The sequence below is a fragment of the Parasteatoda tepidariorum genome, chromosome 3 (assembly GCF_043381705.1).
Source record: "Parasteatoda tepidariorum isolate YZ-2023 chromosome 3, CAS_Ptep_4.0, whole genome shotgun sequence".
Lineage (NCBI taxonomy): Eukaryota > Metazoa > Arthropoda > Arachnida > Araneae > Theridiidae > Parasteatoda > Parasteatoda tepidariorum.
In genome coordinates this window covers 1,093,840-1,117,056 of record NC_092206.1, presented here as the reverse complement: position 1 = coordinate 1,117,056, position 23,217 = coordinate 1,093,840, and the positions used below count along the sequence as shown (strand labels likewise).

Genomic DNA, 23,217 nt, shown 5'->3' with positions numbered 1-23,217 from the left:
AAGACGAAGAGTCGTAAAAAATAAAAGTGAACACGTTTTTTGTGACTATATATTATTGTTCAATCATATTTGTATTTCATTTTATGTGTCATTTATTTAAATAATGTGTCATAAAAGGGAGCAGTTCTGAAAAATTGGGTTCGAATGGTTTGCAGTACGAATAGAGTGAACTCCCGGTTATAGTGAACCGAAATTTCGGTTTCTTGAAGGTTCACTATAGCGGGGGTTGGACTATTAGATTTAATTGAGATTTATGCATTAAATATGCCATTCGTGAATAGTGAAATGGCTGTCGATAGAGAAGAATGAAAGTAATTCACTGAACGTTTTTTTTTCCTAATTTTTAAAGAACTCAAAGTGATTTTAATTTTTAAAAAATGTCTCTTAATTTTCAATGTCTTTATATATACAGTGATGGACAAAAGTGTGGACACTTTTTGAAAGTTTCATGTTTTTCAACTTAGTGTGCTTGTAGAATATATTAATTTTTACTTAAATACAAACGTTTATATATCAAATTGAAGGTAATTTAATGTAGAATTTAATAATAAATACAGTATTACAATATCTGTATTACAAAACAAGTTATGCAATTAATAGTAAGATCTATCTTAGATTTGCATTTTTTTAAAGTGATACTTATACACTAAATACTTAGTAGGATAACCCTTAATTTTTAAGACAGCTTCACAGCGTCTTCTCATCGAGTGAACGAGTGTTTGGAGTTCATCTTTCGTAATCACGCGGTGCCAAGAATCAATTATAGCTTCACTTAGTTTTCTTTTATTGGATGGACGTTTTTTTCGTGTAAGAATTTACCACAACGTCGCCACAAATTTTCAATTGAATTGAGATCAGGGTTGTTTTCTGGCCATGGTAATATATCTATGCCTTTATTTTGAAGGCATGCTTTGCATACTTTTGCTGTGTGGCATGAAGCTGAATCCTGCTGAAAAGTAAATGGTGCGTTGTTGGAGAAGAGATCCCTGATGGAAGGTATAAATTTTGGTTTCAGGGCAGTTTCGATGTATCTTTTGGCATTCAGGATGTCATCAATCACTTGAATTCGGAGCACACCATCTGCAGATATACATGCCCAAATCATGACATTTGTTGTATTTTTAGTAGTTGCTTCAATGCAATCAGGATGAAGCGCTTCACATACTCTACGTCTCACGTATTTTCTACCATCACTTCCAAAGAGCGATATTTTACTCTCATCAGTCCAGATTACTTGCTTCCATTGATTTTCTGACCATTTAATGTGTTCTTTTGCCAACTTAACTCGTTTTTCGCGTTGCTTTTCTAGCTTGTAGTCCAAATCCTGATAAGCTTCTTCTTATTGTTCTTGAACTTACTGCAATACCAGCTGCATTCATTTCACATCTAATGGCATCTGATGACATTTTTCTATCTTGAAGGCATAGCCATTTAATTTTTCTATCGGTAGTAGCACTTGTGCATTTTTTTCGGCCTGATTTGGCAGCCTGAATGCCAAAAAATACATCGAAACTGTCCTGAAACCAAAATTGATACCTTCCATCAGGGATCTCTTCCCCAACAACGAACCATTTATTTTCCAGCAGGATTCCACTCCATACCACACAGCAAAAGTATGCAAAGCATGCTTTCAAAATAAAGGCATAGATATATTACCACGGCCAGGAAACAGCCCTGATCTCAGTCCAATTGAAAATTTGTGGCGACGTTGTGGTAAATTCTTGTACGAAAAAAACGTCCATCCAATAAAAGACCACTAAGTGAAGCTATAATTGATTCTTGGCACCGCGTGATTACGAAAGATGAACTCCAAACACTCATTCACGCGATGAAAAGACGCTGTGAAGCTGTCTTAAAAATTAAGGGTTATCCTACTAAGTATTGAGTGTGTAAGTATCACTTTAAAAAAATGCAAATCTAAGATAGATCTTACTATTAATTGCATAACTTTTTTTGTAATACAGATATTGTAATACTGTATTTATTATTAAATTATACATTAAATTACCTTCAATTTGATATACAAACGTTTGTATTTAAGTGAAAATTAATATATTCTACAAGCACACAAAGTTGAAAAACATGAAACTTTCAAAAGGTGTCCACACTTTTGGCCACCACTGTATATATATATTAAAAAAAAACGATTGCTATGTGTAGAAAGAAATTTCGTGAATCATTTATATCTAAAGTGTAAACTTGTGTGTGTATAGATAAGATTATTTGTTCATCAAATTTTAAGGAACTTTCTAGTTCTGTAATTCTGAGAGAAAGCGATACTTATCAGAAAAAATTTACTTTCGAACAATAATAATGTAATATCAGGAATGTTATAAGAGCTTTGGAAGAAATATCTGAAGATGACGTAGTAAAAATTTCAACAAGGTATAAAATTTAATAAAACATTGTTTGGGTATCTACTCCTTTTTAAAGTAAATACATGTTATGCAACTTTTAAAATGTCAGTACAGGTATTATTTTGATAGAATTATTTTAAAAAAAATTTTATTAAAAATTATATTTTCAATATTACAAAATTGTAAGCGCTTCTCTTTAATATACCATGATATAAAAGTAAGACTGTACATTGTACACAGGGGTTGGTCCGGGGTAAATTTACTTCCGTTTAGCGGTACATTCAGAAATTCAACTTTATGAAAAATGGTAGTTTCACAAATAAAAGAGTAAGTTCTCATGCAGACCTTGTTCTCGTTGCAATCTATGGAAAAGAAGAGCTTTTCTGCCAGCTGTCTTCTACGAAAAGGTAGCACATGTTTGGTCAGATAATGCAATGTGGTATGCGTAACTGGTCACTTCCGCCATATCAAAATGAATTTTTTTATTCGCTAATTTTTTTAAAATGAAAAAATAAGGCTATCCTTCTATAAATTTTACAATAAGTCGAAATTCAGACATTATCTTAAACACCATTGTAAATTTATTCTAAGAAACCTTTATTTGTTTTATGAACCATTTTTTTCTCTGTGAAACTTTTTTCTGTATGACCCAGTTGAAAATGCTCTTAGAATTAAATTATCTTTTAGTATTAGTACCTTTAAATGTATGTTTTTTTATTAAATTCAATTTGAAATTTAACTATGGACAATGATTTTTATGGATTTTGAAATTTGGATACAATTTTTAGCCCAAAATTTTACAATAGCAAAATTGTTTTTGAATATATGGGGGAAAATTTTTTAGAAATTTAGCAGTCATAAATGATTTTTACTTGTAGTGACAATTTTTGAAAATATTATCTTACTTTACCCTATTTTTGAGTTGCTTTTTTAATTTAATTTTCACAAATTATGTCTAAACTTTCACAAAACCTCATAAAAAAAAACCTAGACAGACCCCTGGTATATGCATTTGATGGAAATATTGCAGACTAGTAGATCCAATTTCTAATACAATATACATAGCTGCCAAGTGTACAGATTTTATCGGAACGGTTCCGATTTTTATGCCTTGTTCCGATAATATGATTTTGGGTCAAAATGTTCAGATTTTTCATAATAGCGTAATTTTTTCTTTTACCCTATAAAGCGATCCATGTCCGATTGGCGAAATCCAATCAAGTCGCGTTATCACTTAGCTCCGCCTCTAGCTACATTCGTCTATTTGATGACGTATGTACAGGTCGCTTCACAGACACCAAGAGGAAATTTTAGCTTCCTGACTCCTTGTCTTTTACTTGCAACCATGAATGTTTACTCGGAACGCATCTCTTCAATTTGAGTTTAGCTTTGAATGTTTTTCCACGTGGTAATCTGAAAAAATGTCAAAAATTCGGCGAAGTCAGTGTTTTTGCGACAATTATAGTGAAGAATTTGATTTCATCAAAATATCAAGAAAGGGGACATCGTACGTGTTATGTATTGCTTGCAATACAGACATTAGTATAGCTCATGGCGGAAAGTGTGATATCATTTCACACAGGAAAACAGCCAAGCATGCTACCGCATATACAAATATGAAAAAGTTGGCAAAAATTTCCGATTTTGTGTCGTCCACTATTGATCTACAATCAATTAGAAGCGAACTATTGTTCACAGGATTTCTCCTTGAACACAATATTCCGTTAGCTGCCACGGACCATGCATCAAAGTTGTTTTGTGCGATGTTTCCAAAAAATAGGACTGAGTTTAGGTGTAGCATGAATGCATCTACTTTGCAGGCAATTTTGATTTACCAAGTCCCAAATGCCTTGTTATAGACAAGTTAGCCTTGTTATAGACAAGTGTTTGATGAAAAGTTTTTAAAATCAGCCAAATCTGCTGCAACTGTAGCACTTAACAAGAATAATTGATTATTTTTTTTATATGTGTTTATTGTCACATATGTTTGAGTAATAATAAAATATTTTGTTTTTAAATATGTTTTAAATTACTAAAATCAGCTATCATTTCTGTTTAATTAGTTTGTTGAATAAGAATAATAATCAGAAATCTTGTCAGTTGATATGTATTATAATCAATAATGATTGTTACATTAAATCTTATACAGTTACAATTATGCAAACATTTAGTGTAAAGAAGTAAACTTTAATGTTGGGACCGCGTGACGTGTTCCTATTTTTTTCCCTGACAGGTTGGCAGGTATGAATATATCTTCTTTCTATACTCTTAATTTTACTCTATACTTAAATTTCTAATACTCTTAATTAAATCTTGTGCAATAGATATGAATCATTAAGAATTATGTTAAAGTATTTATCTTTCAGGCCCAATACTATGGAGCCATCAGTATTGGTACTCCACCACAGCCTTTTAAAGTTGTTTTTGACACTGGATCATCAAATCTTTGGGTGCCTTCAAAGAAGTGTAAATGGACCAACATAGCTTGTTGTTAGTATATTTCATTACTTATTTTGAAAAGAACTCTACAATGTCTTTTGACTGCCTTTTAAATCAGAGATTATTGTGCTCCTCAAAAAAATCCCGATTTTTCTTTAATCCGAAGGAGTTGCAAGGTCCTGAAATTTCAAGTTATGTTAAGAATTTATATTGGCTAACGATATTTTTTATCTAAACTTTATTCCGTTCTTTTTTTATTTACTTATCTTTGATATTTTTTCCGAAAGACTTTCTCGTTCTTTGTTGGCAAGCCGCTAGCAGAATAAACGGATCCGTTTTTAATAAATAAAAAAAATTGAGTCAATAGAATATTGCTTAGCACTAACTTTCTCGTTTTCATTAGAATATGTGTCCGCAGTCTATTGTTTTATTAATTTGTTTATTTATACTATTACTAGTGTGTGCAAAGGTATGACTGCGCCTCATAAATATTGAATCAAACATACAATTTATTTGTAGATGAAGCATACTTTATTCAATTAATGAATTGTTTTTTAATATTATTTATTTATTTATTATTATTGTAATTAGAGCCCGGATTTTGATGACCTAAAAAATCTCAACTAATGCCCTTAAAAAGTGCAAAAAATGCAAAACATGCCCTTAAAAAAGCGAAAATTGCGCTAAAAAAACCTTATGACATGACTTAAATAAGGTAAAAATATCGAACTAAAACAATGTTTTACTCTTTAAAATTATGAGTCATTTAAAAAAATATAAAGCAGTGCAATACTTCTTCTACGTTCATTAAAGTTTAAAAAATATGTTTTATATCCTAAAATAACAGCAAAAAAAAAAGGAAAATATATTGATACCAAAACATTTTCATTTTGTATAGAAACTTTAATGAATATGACAACTTACATCTCATAATATTACTAAATATCAGAATAACATTGGATTATTAAATGTTTTTTGATATTTTGAAATGTAAACGAGCGTCTCTTGTCTGAAAGTAAATTTTTATACCTGGAGCAGCTTCTTTCAACGTCTACTTATGTTAATGGTGCGAACTTGAAAAAGACGACCCCACTTACTGAGAAATCTTCTTCAATTTGAAAAGTTGTTGCGTCACCTATTAGTATCCTAGAGATTTTCTTCACTGTTTGGAAGCCAGTGTTCTTCTCCAAAACTTTGTTAATTTAGTTGCTACACTTTGTCCTATTTTTTCCCTTGCTTTTGGCAACACTTGACTACATCAATATAATTTATTGCATTGCAAAGTTCCAATTCTTGTTTCTCCAAGCTTGTAATTGTCGAGGACAGTATAGCAAAGTTAGACTTGATAAATGCTAAGTTTCCTTTGATTTTATCAGAAGCGAGCATGTTTAGCGCTATCTTAAAATTTTCACTGTAGTATAAGCATGCATCCAACCAGATACCCCATTATGTGATTACTGGTTAAGGGGGCAAAGCTGACTGGGAGCAAATGTTTTGAAACATTCTTTGAGAGATACAATATGAAATGTAAAATTATAAGACAAATCTTGCTTTTCATGTAATAAAAATACCCCAAAAAATAATAAAAATTGGAAAAAATTAACAAAAACTTTAAAAATGCTTTAAAATACAAAATACCCCCAAAATTTTAAAAAAATGCCCTATAAATCTTAAAAAATGCTCTAATAGACAAAAAATTTCCAAAAATGCAAAAAAAATGAAAATGTCATCAAAATCCGGGCTTTAGTAATTATGTATTCAATCATATTAAGTGCAATTAGTGATAAAAGCATACTTATACGTAATAATTTATTTAAATTATGCTGCCTATAATTTATTTTGAATTTCATGTTTTGAAAATAACAATGATTTCAATTTACGAAGATATAAATTTTTTGAAATGTGTCATTAATGATTTTATTCAAGAAATTTTCAGGATTTTTGAGTTGCGCTCACAGTCACCCCTGTTTAGATGGAACAAGATGAAATTCATTAAATAATAATAAAATGCGCACAGCTGAATCATTTTTCTGAATGTGTGTTACTGAGGCAGCACATTTAAAATTATAGTCTCTTATATAATTTGATATATTATTATAAATATTTTGTTTTCTGAAAGTATTCATAATTTTTTTAAAGATTGAATAAGTGAGAACAAAACCTAAAAGGGGAGAAATGCTCAGATAATGAAGAGTTTATTTCATTTCTTTTACATAGTTTTTTAAAGAGCAAACTAATTTTTAATACTTAATGATGAAAGGTATTCTTCTTTCATAAAGTGAAATGTTGTTATAACTTTTTTTAAAAAATAAATCAACTCTAGTATACTAATTTATATTTTCTATATTTTGCTAAATTTTGTTGGCTCATTTTCCTACAGACACACATTTAAATTTTTTAAATTAACTTTAGACATCCCCTCATTTTATTCTTGAGATTTTTTACGAATTTCACTCTTCTTAGCGTTGAACTTTTTAGTTTTAAATCTTAATTGAGCTAATTTCAACTTCCTTCAGAAATTTTGAACCTTTCCTTATACAGTGAACTCTCGTTACTACAATATCTGATACAACATTAGCTCCCTCTATTACAGTGATGTTTCGTGGTGTCGATGAACTTGCATATGAATTAATGTTTTCCACCTCTCACTATTACGATATTCACTGAAGCAATAAAACCCCTGTAAAACGATTGTTTTTCTTCCTTCAAATTTCGACCTTATTCTCTCCATTTATTATTGGTTTTCAAATAATCTAAAAAATCTTATTTTATCATCTTTTACCATTTTTTCTGACAAGAAAGAGGAGACACACCGCCCAAGAGCTTCCTTTCTCAAAATTGCCTCCCTTATCTCTTATCATTCCTATCTGATTTCCTTCATGTTAAAACCTGATCATGAGTTGACCACAATCATCACAACTGAAAGAGAAAATTTTGTGGATTCACAAATGAGTTCTTTGGACTCAATGCATACTTTGTGGGTTGACTTGACAGTCAAAAAAATGAATAAACAAACATATCAGATTATTTTTTAATAAAAACGGTTTTCAAGTATGTTTACAATCTTATTTTATTAATGTATTTAAATTGTTTTTACTATTTAATCATAATTAACACGCATAATATATAAAATGCATTTATAGTTAATGCACATATAACATTAAATTTTTAAAAATTTTTTTTTATTGTGTCCCCAAAGTATGCAGACCCTCCATATAATAATATATCGCTCTACAACACTATATTTATTGTGTCCCCAAAATATTGCTGTAGCGAGGTTTTACCGTCTATATATGCGTATATATATCAATAATAATCATAAATGTGAGTGTGTGGGATTTTGGGATTTAAACCACGATTTAAGTCCGATTGGTTTAAATGACATTGGTCACCACAATTTTTTTTTTTAAATCAAACTTGTATTCTTTGACTATTCATAAAATGAACGTAAATTATTATTTAACCTTTTGTTTTGAAATAAACCACAAAAAATATTTTTTTCTTCTTAATTCTTTGTAGTACACGAATACCTGATCATTATATTTTTTATTTTGCATACTTGTTTGATAAAATAAGGACAGTACTGTAAGAAATAGTGTGAGTGTATAGTTTGTCTAAAGTAAGAACTCCCTATGCCATTCGTTTGGACCTGTGGTGATGACTATGGCAGCGAGGTATAACTATTTCAAGTAGGGCGTTGTTTAGGACAGGTTTTGGCACGGTCTGGACGGAGAGAGAAAGGGAATCTTTTTCTTCGATCTATCGTGTTAGTATTAGAGTGAAGCGTCCCTACCTAAAATGAGCCATTCATATTTCCATAACACCAGACTGCCTCAGACTTTATGGCAGGGGGAGTTCTTACCATAGATAAACTATATATAAGTAAATGTTTATTTATAAATTCATAATGCTCAATTGTGTTTGCAGTGCTTCATAATAAATACGACAGCTCGCAATCCAGTACATATAAAGAAAATGGGACTGAATTGGAGATTCGATATGGCAGTGGAAGCATGACTGGATTCTTGAGCACAGATATTGTGACAGTTGGTGGCTCTAAAGTAATAATTTAATTTTTTTTTCATACCTTTGTGTTAGAGCTGCTGTGATTAATATCTTTGCTTATCTATTTAATTTCATGATTTTTTTTAAAAAAAAATCATTAATTTAAATCCAGGGTATCTGCAAACCTGGAAAGTCATGAATTTTGGTACTGAACAAAATTTATCATGATTTTAACTATTTTTTTATATTTTTTTTAAGAAAAAATCATGGATTTAGGTCACCAAAAAATCTAATTTTTAAAAGGAATTTATCCCTCCCCCCACAATTCTAAACTTTTGTGATTTCAGAATTTTTGTTATTTATTTTTTTTATTTTATAAATTTAAAATTTTAACTGAAGCAAGCCAGTCATTGGCAAATTTTCTTTATTCCGAAATGAGGACAGAAAAAATCAGGAGTATTTCTTTTCTTTTCGATGAACAAGAAAAGTATCTGTAGAATATAATTCTGCAGAGGAAAAAAAGTTTTGCTTTTCTATTTTTTTTCCACTTATTTTATTGCTTCAACTCTTTCTTTCCTCTGTTTTTTAAAATCTATAAATATGAAGATGCAGAGTATAACAGTTTTGGTTATACCCATCATTTCAATTAATGTTATTATAATGATTTTTTAAATGTATTGTTCAGTTTTTGTCAGGAGAAAATAGTAATTTTGTAATTCATGAAAAAATTCTTTGAATTAGTCATGAATTTGGAAAATCTAAAATGTAGCAGATTCCCTGTATATAATCTTTTCCTCCGGTAATCAAGCAAATTTTTTTTGATACCCTGTAAATCACCTGATTTTTTTTTTATTTATGTGAAGCGAGCCATGCTGTCCCAGGGGATAGGGTGCTCACCTTCCCATGAGTTGAACCGCGTTCAGTTCCCAGCGAGGCTGGTCGATAAGAATTCTGCACCTGACCACAGTACTGGTGTGAAATATACTCAGTGGTATGTGGATTATGGGTTAGAGGCACCTTGCCGTCGGGCTGACCTTGGGAGGTTCTCGAGGTTTCCCTCTCCATGTAGCGCAAATGCGGGTTAGTTTCATCAAAAAGTCCTCAGTGAAGACAAATTTCTACCCCAACTTGATCCAGGAATTCCCTTGTCTTCTGGATTGGGTTCAAAATGACAATGCTATGAAACATTCGTAGTTGTAAACTCAAATTTAGACCGACTGTTTAAAGACAGTTATAAAATAAAATAATTACGCGAGTCATAAGTATTTTAAATCCTGATTTTATTGATTTTCAAGGTTTTATTCACAGAAATAATCAGAGGGGGTGTTAGCTTTTACAGCAATCGTATTAAAACCATTTTCTTTTATTTCCACTGGCATGCACAGACAAAAAGTGGTTTGGTTGTCTAGCAACCAGTCAGAGTTACAATTATTTAGACTATCCATTCTTGTGATTGATGTCACAGCAAGGGGAATGCATGTTAATTATTTATGACCAAAATAGACTAATAAATTTAAAAAAAAGAAACTGTAGTGAATAAAAATTGAAAATGATTTTTTTTAAAGGAAAAAAAAAGGTGTTTACTGATCCTGATTGTTGGTTGCAGAAATAACTTGTTAAAAAGGAGAAAGATCTTCAACTTGTTATTATCAATTTATTTTATGTTTTTTTTTTTAAAATTAATATTCTGTTTTATGTAAAATTGGTTCACACGTTCATTTGTTTCTTTATGTTGTAAAATATGAACTCAGTCTTTATAAAACACAGTTACTTACAATGATGTTTTAAGTGTGATCATCAGTATATGGGGATTCATAAAATAATTTAAAGTGTTCTGAGCCTGATTAATTCGTTTCTAGAAAACTACTAAATCAAATGAGACATATAAAAACGTATATTTTTCGTAAAGCGTCTGCATGTATATTTTTCTAATAACCCGAGAACAGGAACAGTAGTTTGCCAATTTTCAAGAAGTGGTTTGTAAACAATCACCTCTTTCTGATGCTTTGTAGTTCAAAGACAGTATTGAACATGGTGCATAGCGATTTTAAAAAGTGCTAAAAGGTGCTTATTTTCCAATTACGTTTCTTAAGAGGCTTTTTTTATGGGGTGTTTTTAATAAGTGCTTAATTTTCCCTTTTTGAAAATGAGATTTATTTTTATTTCCATGTCGATTTTCAGTACGTATTATGCAGGGCTGATTGTGCTCTGGAAAAAATCTGGATTTCCGGAATTTTCGCTAATAGTGATCCGGAAATTTCCGGAGATCGATGGTCCAGACGTTTAAAAAAATCATTGATCACAGAAGTTTCTGGAAATCAAATTTTCAGAGGTGGATCTTAAAAACACAGTTTATTTTATTTGTTTGTAAGGGAGAGCGGGAGAGATACTTTGTAAGCTTATATTCACGATTAATATTCATTTTTTATCAGTAAATAGTTGTTATAATCATAAACTCAAAAAAGAAAGACATATTTGTAAATTTTAATTACTTCTCCAGGTCATCCTAGGTATGTGTAAATGGTATTGGTATGTGTAAAATTTTTAATATATTTTAAGTAAACTAAGAAATATTGAGAAAAAGGAAAAAGCCTTGTTTAAATTTTTTTCTAATTTTTCAATTTAAACTGTTTTTTTTTCTTCTTTTTTTTTCTTTTTAACTCACGAAATTTTCCAGAATTTTGACTTGGGCTCACAATCACCCCTGATTATGCAAAATTGTGGTTTTCACATTGTTCTATTCTATATTAACAGTCTTGAAACTCCCTTTTCCTATTTAAATAGTAAATTAAATGTAGGTACTATGAATATTGATAAATTTTGTATTTATGATAAATTTAAAGTAAAGTTTTTAATTTTCCTAAATCTTTTAATTCTAAGTATAGATTTAAAAGAGATAGAGTGGTGCTAATAAATTTATTGATTTTGATGAATTTCAAAAATTTGTAATCTTTGTGTTAACCTGAATAATATTTTTATTATTAGGAAGTATATTTTTGCTTTTAAAATTCTTTTTTAAGTTCTAAAAAATTTCTTTTTTAAATTTGAGAATAAAACGAAAATTTGATACTGAACTTATTAAATTTTGTAATGGATTTGGTTAAGTCAAAACTTGGTGTTGATAAAGCTGAAATTCTTTTTAGGATTTTAATGATAAGGAGCTTTCTTTGTGTTATTAACTTTCATGATAAAAATGTTGAGAATGCTAGGATTTCATAGGTTTTTCTGATATTTTTTCTTTCTACTAATGATGGCAACAGTATTCTTGCTCTTTTTCTGTTCTTTCTTCTTCCTTCTACGCATTAAATTAGGGGAGTTGTTTTTTCGTTAATTTCTATTTAGTTGAGGATTTGTAGTGTGTTGTGTTCTTTGGTTTTGAGATTTATTAATTTTAAGTAAGTATTTGAACATTGATTTCTTTTTTATTTGTTTAAGTATTATACTTTTGTATTTGATTTTTGTAATTTGTATTATATTTCTCTCTAACCTGGACTTGTGGCAGAACTTTTGGGCTACAGAAGGAGCAACATTTGTTGTGCAAAAGGTTTTGCATTTGTGACTTCTGTTGTCATATTTTTCATTGTTTACTTCTTTATAAATTCTATTGGTTTCAATTTTCTTATGGAATTTCTGCTGCATAGCGCATTTCTCCACTGGGAATTGCTTTTTTAATAATTCGATCATCAAAATAATTCAAGGAAACTTAAGTGATAATAAACCTTATTCTGACTATTTTATGCAGTTAATACTCTCTTGCAATTAGACTCTTTAATTATTATTTGAATTTATTTATTTTTAAAATAAAGAAATCTTTAAAGTTTTTTTTTTAAGTTTTTTTTTAAGAATTCAACTTTTATTAGTCTGAAACGAAGAATAACAAAATTTCATCAAATAAGAATAAGATTGAGATATATTGTCTCAATGGTAAATGCGATTGCAGTGTGTGTAGCGTTTTTAAAAAGTGCTTAAAAGTACTTATTTTTGTTTCTTAAAAGCCCTTAAAGGTGCTTTTTTCATTGGGTGATTTTAAAAAGTGCCTAATTTTTCCTTTTTCAAGATGAGATGATGTTGATTTTAGCTTCGAATTATGCAAAAAGACACAGTTCACATTGTTCTATTCAATGTTCTCACAATTTATTCAACCCCAATCTATTTCGGCGTATTGTCTGTCCGTAACGTATGAAAACGCCATTCGTTTTACTTGATTCAAAATTTCATGATTTTTGACAATTGTCAAAAACAAAGCCAAAAGTTTTTTTTTTACATGACGGTTAAAGCAAGATAAAACCGTTAATTGTCAAAAACTTTCCAACCCTGCCTAATTATGATATTTTTTAAAGTGCTTAAAAATATTTTTTGAGTGCTTGAAAAGTGCTTAAAAGGTGCTTATTTGAAAAATGAAATAAAAAGAGGTTCTCAATTTTCAAAACATTATGTGTGGAAAAAACAAAGAAATTGACTTGCCTGATTATAGTTTTTTTTAAAGAAAATATCCATTACAAAACTCATGGTTTAGTATAAAGTGACCTAGTTTCAATTCTTCAAATTACGCTTTTGTCTTTTAGATCATAAATTAACAACATTAAGAACTTAACTAATATGTGTAACAACTATTTCTAATAATGTATAGTAAAAAATAAGATTTTAGATTATACTTTATTAAAACTATTTAAATCCCCCCCCCAAAAATAAAACTTTGTTGAAAAGTACTTTTTTAAATAATACTTTGTCCAATATTCAGTCGAATATTTAGCTAGTTATTTGGCAAAAATATCAATAGTGTGGCCGAATATTGGTCCGACTTCAAATGATGGTTATTGAAAACTTTTCCAATCAACCACAAAAAGATTTATTAAGATACTTAAACTTTTTCGGACATCTGTGCCCCGGCATTTTCGGCCATTTCAGTTGACCGTGAATAATAGTGTTTGTGGGGATCCTAGTTTTCATCCATCTTCTATGAAAAAGTACCCCTACGTAGAATCCAGTTGACATGTCTTATATACTAGTGAATTGGATTTTTGTAGTGATAGATACACTATAGTGTTATTACTCATTGTGAATGTTAGACGTGTATGAATGTTTTTGGCATGTGTTGTGTAATTTATGAAAATGATATAATCTTGAGTAATTTGTGAATATATTTCTATTTTTAGATTCAAGATCAAACTTTTGGGGAAGCCATTACAGAACCTGGTTTAGCATTTGTTGCAGCCAAGTTTGATGGAATTCTTGGTTTAGGTTTCAGTTCTATTGCCGTTGATGGAGTGGTTCCGGTTTTTGACAACATGGTTAAACAAAAGCTTGTAGATAGTCCAATATTCTCTTTTTATTTAAACAGGTATGTAATACATTAGAATTGATAATATTTTTATGAAAAAAAAAATTTTTTTTGTCCAATGCTGTGATATAGGATAATATAAATTATTTAATTTATTATTTATAGTATGTTTGAAAACTGACATTTTGATGGCTATGGTTTGTCAATGGTAAGAACCCCCCCCCCCACCACCACAATGTCTGAGGCCATCTGCTGCTATGGAAAGAAGAATAGTGCATTTCAGTTAGGGTAGCTTCTCTTCACTCTAGGGCAGTGTTTCCCTTACTTATGACTTTTGTGTACCCTTTCTAAATTTTTCGTAATGCTGTGTACCACTAATAAAAAAAATTGCACAAAAGTTAAAAATCGCAACTGACTGTTGACGCCACTCATTATTAACTGTTAACTCTGCAAAAAATAGCCAATGGAAAAATACGTAATCTTAAATTTTCATGTCTAGCTTTGTATTTAAATAAATTGTTTTGAAATTTTTGTTTGTTGCAAGATATTTCGCATAAGAGTGCTAACCCCCGCTAAACTGTTCCCGTACCTGTGGAGGTATGCATACCACACTTTGGGAAACACTGCTCTAGGACCGAAGAAAAAGATTTCCCTCACTGACCCAAGACTGTTCTAAACAATGAGCTCACACCCCTACTTAAAATAGTTATATCTAAGTTACCATGGATCCAGACGTAGGGTTTGGGGAGTTCTTACTTTAGACAAACTATAGCTTAATAATATTATATTTCTTTTTCATTTTAAAAAAGTAAACTCAAATTATCATAAGTGATTGGCTAAAATATTTATTTTTGATAATTTAATACTGTTTTTTGAATTTCTATAAACTATATTCAAATATCACAGACTATATCATGGTATCCCCGCACCTGGAAACTCATGAATTTCGGCATTGAACAAAAATTGTCATAAAATGTCATTTTAATTATTTTTTTTTTTAAATCAGGGAAAGTCATGAATTTAGGCTGCCGAAAAGTCTAATTTTTAAAATGGATTTTACTCCTTCCCCTCCAATTTCATGGTGTTTCGAATATCTGAATTTCTAACAAAATCACCATTCACAGTCATATTTGATTAAAATATAAAATGTTTTTATCATGTTTAAAAATTACAGTGTTCTTTCAAAAAATGAAAGAAAAAACATTTCTAAAGTGAATTATCTTTTAAATTTCAGAATTCAGAATTTTTGTTATTTTTATTATTTTTTATTTTATCAATTTAAAATTATCGCTGAAGCAAGCCAGTCATTGGCGAATTTTTTTTAATTCCAAAATGGGAAGAGAAAAATCTGTATTTCTTTCCTTTCCGATAAACAAGAAAAGTATCTGTAGAATATAATTCTGCGAAAAAATTATTTGCTTTTGTATTTTTTTCGGCTAGTTTATTGTTGCAACTCTTTCATTACTCTGTTTTTTTAAATTTAAAATCTATAAATATGAAGAGGCAGAGGATAATAGTTTTGGTTATACCTATCATTTCAATCAATGCTATTATAATGCTTTTTTAAATTTATTGTTGTGATTTTGTCGGAGAAAATAGTAACTTCGTTAAATCATGAAAAATTCTTAGAATTAGTTATGGAAAGTCATGAATTTGAAAATTTAAAATGTGGCAGTTTTTTCATTGTGTGTTTTTAAAAAGTGCTTAATTTTTTCTTTTTTGATTTTTTTTTCTTTCTTTACTATGTCGATTTTCGTGACGTATTGTTCAAAAGCGTTATTTTCACATTGTTCTCTTCAACGTTTTTACAATTCATTCAACCACAATCCATTTCGGCGTACTGTTGGTCCATAGCGTTAGAAAACGCCAATAATTTCACGTGTTCGATTAAATACTTCCGAGTCCGCACGTGCGTCTACTGAGCATCGATCTGTGAGATTCTAGCACTCTCATGTGCAACTCTGCTGCATTTTGCAAGATATTCTCAATTTTAGGCTTCATTTTCCACCCTCTGACATCGAACCTAAAAAATCTTTTGATAATTTTTTAATGGCTAATATAATCAAGAACATAGTTCTTTGTCAGAAACTAGTTATTTTATCATGAGCGTGTAAAGTCTTTGAAAATTATATTGCAATTTGTTAATGTATGTTGTGCTTTAAAATATTTTTTGAGTGTTTAAAAAGTGCTTATTTTTTGTTGAAATATTTGGCTACACACCCTGTATGAACTATATTAAAATATCACAGACTATATAAAACATCGTTTTATTTATTTCTGATAGTCATTGAGGGAAACTAAACTTTGTTTCCTTTTCATGCTTTTTAAGAGATCCAAAGGCTGAAGTTGGTGGTGAAATAATTTTTGGTGGTAGTGATCCTGATCATTACAAAGGCAATTTTACTTATGTACCTGTTGATAGATGTGGATACTGGCAGTTCCCCATGGATGGGTAAGTCCTCTCATTTACTTATTGTGCCCCCCCCCTTATTGGCCTATGCAGGGTATCTGCTCACCTGGAAAGTCATGGATTTCGGTATTGTTCAAAATTAGTCATGAAATGTCATGATTTCAACTATTTTTTAAAAAAAAATCATGAAAAGTCACGAATTTAGGTTGTTGAAAAATCTAGTTTTTGAAATGGAATTTGTGACAAAATCCCCACTCACAGTCATATTTTATTAAAATATAAAATGTTTTTATGTTCTTTAAATATTATGGTGTTCTTTCAAAGAATGAAAGAAAAAACATTTTTTATCTTTTGAACTTTTGTGATTTCAGTATTTTTGTTATTTATTTTTTTTATTTTATCAATTTAAAATTCAAGCTGAAGCAAGCCAGTCATTGCCGAATTTTTTTATTCCGAAATGAGAACAGAAAAATCAGGAGGATTTCTTTCCTTTCCGATGAACACAAAAAGCATCTTTACACTGCAATTCTGCAGAAAAAAAGAAGAAAAAATTATTTGCTTTTGTATTTTTTCCAGCTATTTTATTGCTTCAACTCTTTCTTTACTCTGTTTTTTTTTTTAAATTTAAAATCAATAAATATGAGGATGCTTTTTTAAATTTATTGTGTTTTTGTGGAGAAAATAGTAGCTCTGGTAAGTCATGAAAAATTCTTGGAATTAGTCATGGATTTGAAAATCTAAAATGTAATACATAGATACCCTCTGGTAAGGTACATTAGTACTCTGTCGCATAATTGCAGCGAAATTGTCATCATTACAGAGAGTTTTCATTTGGGGAAGGAAAAAGTTTTGGTTTTCTTTTCTGCATAATTTTTAAAAAAATTATTTTTTGACAATAGATATCTATATGTAGAAAATAGATTTAAGATAACTCTTTTTTAAAGAGTCCTGTTCGCGTGATTTCGTCGTCGATCTTTATTTCGAGAGTTTACTGCACAGATTTTAAAACTTTTAATTTATGTTTACGAATTTTAATTTGTGTGATGATTTACAAAATTCGAAGGAGGAAATAATGAGTGCCTTTTTCCGCCTACAAAATGCTGGAATATCGTCTATAATATTAGAATTAAGAAAATATTACTTTTAAAATTAAAATTTTTTATACATTTTTATGCTTTCTTCTTTAAACACAACGTTTCTGTTACTTTATATTAGTAATTTTTATAATTAAAGGTATCTTAAAGCAAAATATTAGTGTTAGGGAAGTTTGTCGCAGAAAACCAGAAAAAACTCTGCAACAGGGCCTGTAATGTGCCCACTTAGAATATTATGGGTCAATATTAAGAAGAGATATAGGGCCATGCAATATATTAAGCTTGAATTTCCTCATTATAACACTGTTCTTCTACACACTATAACCTATAAAATTACCTATAACCTGTAAGAAAAAATTTGCCAATATGATACATTTCAAGGGTTTTATTATACAGTTCTATTATAAAAGATACCAAGTTTCTCTTTTTTTGCACTCTTTTTTTTTTCGAAGCATCATTGAAATTTTTAAAAATGCAATTTTATATTTTAAATTTATAATTTCAAAGCACCATTGTAATCTGGGAACAATAACTGCAAGAGCTAAATCTTGTTCCATTTTTTTTCTTCAGCTTTTAATATCACCTTTTAATCAGCTTTTTTAGCATGCAATTTTATAAAGTTTTATCAAATATGCAATAAAATATTTGAGGTAAAATTTGCCTTTGTTATTCTTAAGTGGAGCAACTTATGTATTTTTTTTTACATGACATTGTAAAAAAATTTGTTTTTTTTTTACATTGTTACATTTTTCTCAGCTTTTAATATGTAGGTAGCATGCAATTTTATAAAATTTGATCAAATATGCAATAAAATATTTGAGATAAAATTTACCTTTATTATTCTGAAGTGGAGCAATTTATGTGTTTTTTTTTTTTTTGTTTTTTTTAAAGTTGTCGTTTATATGCATTTTGTTCCAAACAATTGACTGATTTTTACTGAAAATGTCCTGATTTTTCAAAAAAAATTTTTTACTCAATACAAGACCTGCCACAGAAAGAAAAAGAAAGAAATGTATTAAAAACTGCAAGTAACCCAAAAAATTTTGAATTGTGAGACCTTCTAATTAGATTTGAATTGTTGCGATACAAAAATTACTCAATGTAACACAACTTTCAGGAATGAAAGACTTTCAGTTTTTGAAACTTCCGACGATGCTCTAAAAACGTAGTTCTCTAAATGTAACTGCTAGTTCTTATTTTTGGCCTTTTCTGCATTTGTCCGTGCCCTCAGTTGTTTCTCGCTTACTCATGTCCTTTTTCATGAGGTACATTGTAAGACGAATGTATTTTAACAATCAAAGTCTATTCGATAGGCAAACACAAAGTGCATACTATCGATGTATGTACCATGTTGAAAAGAATAATTTCAAGTTTGATTGGTTAAATAAAACAGTTAAAGTGACTGCAACTGATGGTAACTATCTACCAGAAGATATTGATGTGAAAATTAGTGACTGTTTTAATTTAAAATGATTGACTGGCAATTAATTTAAAATGATGTTTAAACCTTACATATTGCTTCATTTTCTTTAATATAGTAGTGATCAAAGAAGTTTAAAATAATATTTAAGAAAAATTTAAATTTCACTGTCTAAATGCTTCTGCCACTTTTTATATAAAATAAAAATCTCACTGCAGAGTTAGAAGTTATGTTTTTATATATCTAATTGATATCACAGTATTTACACTCCCTACCCCCACCTCCCTATTTCTGTAAAAGTTCAGCTTTTTCGATATTTGTCCACTTTCATGCCTGAACTTCTGAAAAGCTTTTTTATTTTATAAATTTTGAATCATGTGATGGAAATTTTTTGTTTTTAATATGAGGAGGTAGACATAATAATATTTTTTTACTCATAGTTTGTCGATCAATGGAAAAACGGGTGTTTATTGTGCTGGTGGATGTGAAGCTATTGCAGATACAGGCACCTCACTCATTGCGGGACCTGTTGCAGAAGTTGAGAAATTAAATAAAGAATTAGGTGCCACCCCTTTAGTTCAAGGAGAGGTACTTTACATTTTTCTATTTTCATGTTCACTAAATGATTAGTTTAAGATGATCATACTTTTTGTCACATCATTAAAAACAATTTTCTGCCAGACATTATATTCAATACTCGTGATTGACAAATGATTCAATCTTTCTTAAATCAATAAGAAAAAAAACATAAGGGGAGAATGCCTTGAAACTTTTAATTTTTCAAGCGATGTTCAAGTACTTTGTTGAAACACTTCTTTCACATTTGAAATCAAAATTTAAAAGCTAATTATACTACTGAATTTCAAGTTATGTTTTTCAGTTAAAAAGGAGAGAAGGTAGATGATTTTGAAAATTTCATGAGAGTGTTAAGAAAAGAATTTAAGAAATCCCCTAACTCCTTAAAATAACATTTAAAAAAATTTCTGAACTAAAATAAAAGAAATAATACTAAATGAGATCATTATTGCTGAACTAAGTTGCTTTAAAGTTTATAGATAATTCCTCCAAATTTCTTTCTCTTATTTTTAAACTTCTGATATTCCTTTAATTTACAATCAAAAATCTCTTTTAATAATCTACTAAAAACATAGAAATATTAGATAAACAATCAATTAAAATTTAAAAAGTGATTTTTATGACCATAATTAGAATGAAAGTTGAAGATTAAATTTTTATAAAGGATAGGTTGGGATTTTTATTATTTACAAAAACTACTTTATAATTTTCTTATACTAACTACTATTTCATTCCCCTGTTATACCATGTATTTACATGGAAGTATTTGTTTAAAATTTTTTAGTGTTGCAGTCTAATGATTCCTTCATTATTATAATTTAAACTTACAATAAGGAAAATTTCCTTTGACAATTCAACAACAGTTATGATATATTTTCTAAGTAAAAAATGTCATCATAAAATAAAATTGTTTTTTTTATTTTATATANTGAATTTTTTTAAATTTTGTAAATGAATTTAGGTAATATGTATAAAATTATTGTTAATATTTTTTTATTCATTAAAATAGAAAAAGTTTTAGATTGTTACTTATTTGTAATAATTATTTTAACTGTACCAATAATAATTTTTTTTTTGTTTTTATTTAAAAAAAAAATATAAATTAACAACATTTGTTTTTTAAACTTTTGTTTATATTAGGTTTGTAAAGAAATGCCTCACAAAAAACCAGTAAGGTACATACATTCGAGAAAAACTAATATTATTTGAAACACATAATTCAAATTTTCTGTCCAATAATAATTTTAATTTTTCAGAAATAAAAAGAAACTGACATACAAAAATCCCCTTTCCCAGAATTGTATGGCAGTTGCAGTAAATGATAAAAACAAACCGACCCTTTGAAAAACATGTTTCGGGTTATATTTAGAAGTTCCTTTCTACAAGAACGTATTATTCCATCATCTGCAACATGTCTTTACTGATTAGACGTACGGCTGAACCAATTATTTCTTTTAATATTTCATCTCAATATTTCTCCCTCGCTAACACTTTTTTTAAAACAAATAATCAGTTAGGGTAACGAATTAGTTATGATGGAGAAAAAAAACTTAATGTAATGAAATTTCAGACTTTTGGGGGGGGGGGTCTGGGTCAGTGTCCCATTGGGCCCATCCTGTTAAACGGCTCTGTGAGTTTCTATTGTGCACTGATGATTTTATCCAGAGATATTTTTTAACTCCTCTACAAGTGTATTTTTCATATTGTAAATCGATAATGCGTTTAAGTGAAGTAATTTCTCTCCTGAAATTGACAAGAATTATTTTCTCATTTCAAAACACCAACCGTTAAATAGAATAGAAACTAATTTTAAAAAAAACATTTTTTGCAGCATTTAAAATATAATAGAAACTATTATAAGTGCTGCAAAAAATCTTATGTTATCCTGATTTTTCATTCCAGAAAACTTTTAATTCATTACTTAGTGATCTGATTTAAAAAAATTTAAATAAAAAATTCGATTATCTCTTGATTTATTCTAGATTATGAGTGTAGGGACGACGGAGATCAAGATAAGAATTGATAGATTTATAAAGAATTAGAATGCAGAAAGACATATCTTTCCATTTGTTTTTGTGGTATTACATTTCAGTAATAACGGAAAAATTGCGTGCACTCGTCCTAATTCTTATAATTAGATAAAATTAAATAACAATTTGATAAAATTAATTAACCTGCATGTACTATGATAGTCCACAGTTCCTGCTGTTGTGCCGCACAGTTTTTGCAACCAACTCCGTGGCAGAATTACGGTGACATTGTTGCAGAACGTTACATAGTTTTCGCAGAAAGATTTTTCATTTTGAAAGGAGAAATTTTGGTTTTTCCTTCTGCAGAATTTTTGAAAAACTTTTTTTTTTTCTGCAAAATTTTTTTCAAAATTTTTTTTTTTTTTTCATACCAGAGAGAAAAAAAAATCGTGATTCCTCTATTTTTATTTGGGATTTTAAAAAAAGTCTATTATACTGGCTTCAGCTAGAATTTAAAATTAATAATAAAAAATGAGAAATTCGGAAATCGTGAAAGTTTAAAAGGTAGCTTGCACTGGGAATGATGTTTTTTCCTTCATTTTTTTCTTTAAAGAACTTTATGTATTACACACACTTATTTGAATATTTCTTTTTTAAAGAGTCTTATTCCTGTGATTTTGTCGTTGATCTTTATTTTAACAATGACAATATGGATTTTACTTTTTTTAATTTATGTACACATTTCAATTTATTATCGTTTAATTTGTTAATGAATTTTAATATTTGTAATGATTTACAAAATTTGAAAGAGGAAATAATGAGTGCCTTTTTTTGCCTACAGAATGCGAGGAAGTGCCTTTACTATTAGAATTAAAAAAATATTACTTATACAATTAAAATTTTTTATAAAATTTTATTCTATACTTTCTTCTGTAAACGCAACATTTCTGCTGCTTTAAATTAATAATTGTTATAATTAAAAGTATCTTAAAGCTATGGAAGTTTGTCTCCAAAAAGCCCGAAAAAAATTCTGCCAGGGGGCTACCAATATTGTTTGGTATGCTATTGTTGCATCTGAAATCACAAACATAATATTTAAATATGCTCTTAAATTTTTGAAGATAAGTACTTTTGCTGATCCTTCTTAAAACATTATAGCTAGCACACATGATTAGCACATATCCTTGTTCATGGCATGCTAATATTTGAGCCTAGTATTATGTATGCTTATCCATGGTTACTGATTTTGAATCATACTTTTATTGTGTTGATTATTTATTAATTAAAGCACGACTTTCATATATTTATTTTTTTCTTTAGTACATGATTGACTGTGATCTAATTCCAAAGTTGCCGAAAATCTCTCTTACTTTTGGCGGAAGAAATTTTGATTTACAAGGATCTGATTATGTACTCAAGGTATTTTTCCCAAATTGAAGTTAATCTTTTAATCCTTCTAATTTGTCAAAAAATATAATATTGTATTATAACATATTTTAAGAACTTTTTCAACGTGCTAGGATTCATTGATTTAAGTAAATAGATAGATTTAAATAGATAGATTTAAATAAATAGATTTTTTTTTAAAAAAATCATTGATTTAAATCAAATTAGCATTTTGTTTTTATAAAATCATCAATTTCAAAATGTACTGAGAACTTTAAA

The 23,217-nt window shown here is 29.0% G+C and overlaps 1 protein-coding gene across 2 annotated transcripts in view; it reads left to right on the top strand.

Moving 5' to 3' along the window:
* LOC107442437 (lysosomal aspartic protease) overlaps positions 1-23,217 on the top strand; it is a 30,112-nt gene that overhangs the window by 4,651 nt on the left and 2,244 nt on the right. For both annotated transcript variants that reach the window (XM_016056005.2, XM_016056006.1), the window contains exons 3-8: positions 4,724-4,847; positions 8,724-8,857; positions 13,958-14,142; positions 16,412-16,534; positions 19,447-19,594; positions 22,873-22,971. In XM_016056005.2, the coding sequence (XP_015911491.1) occupies positions 4,724-4,847; positions 8,724-8,857; positions 13,958-14,142; positions 16,412-16,534; positions 19,447-19,594; positions 22,873-22,971 (813 nt within the window). The remainder of the gene's footprint in view (positions 1-4,723; positions 4,848-8,723; positions 8,858-13,957; positions 14,143-16,411; positions 16,535-19,446; positions 19,595-22,872; positions 22,972-23,217) is intronic.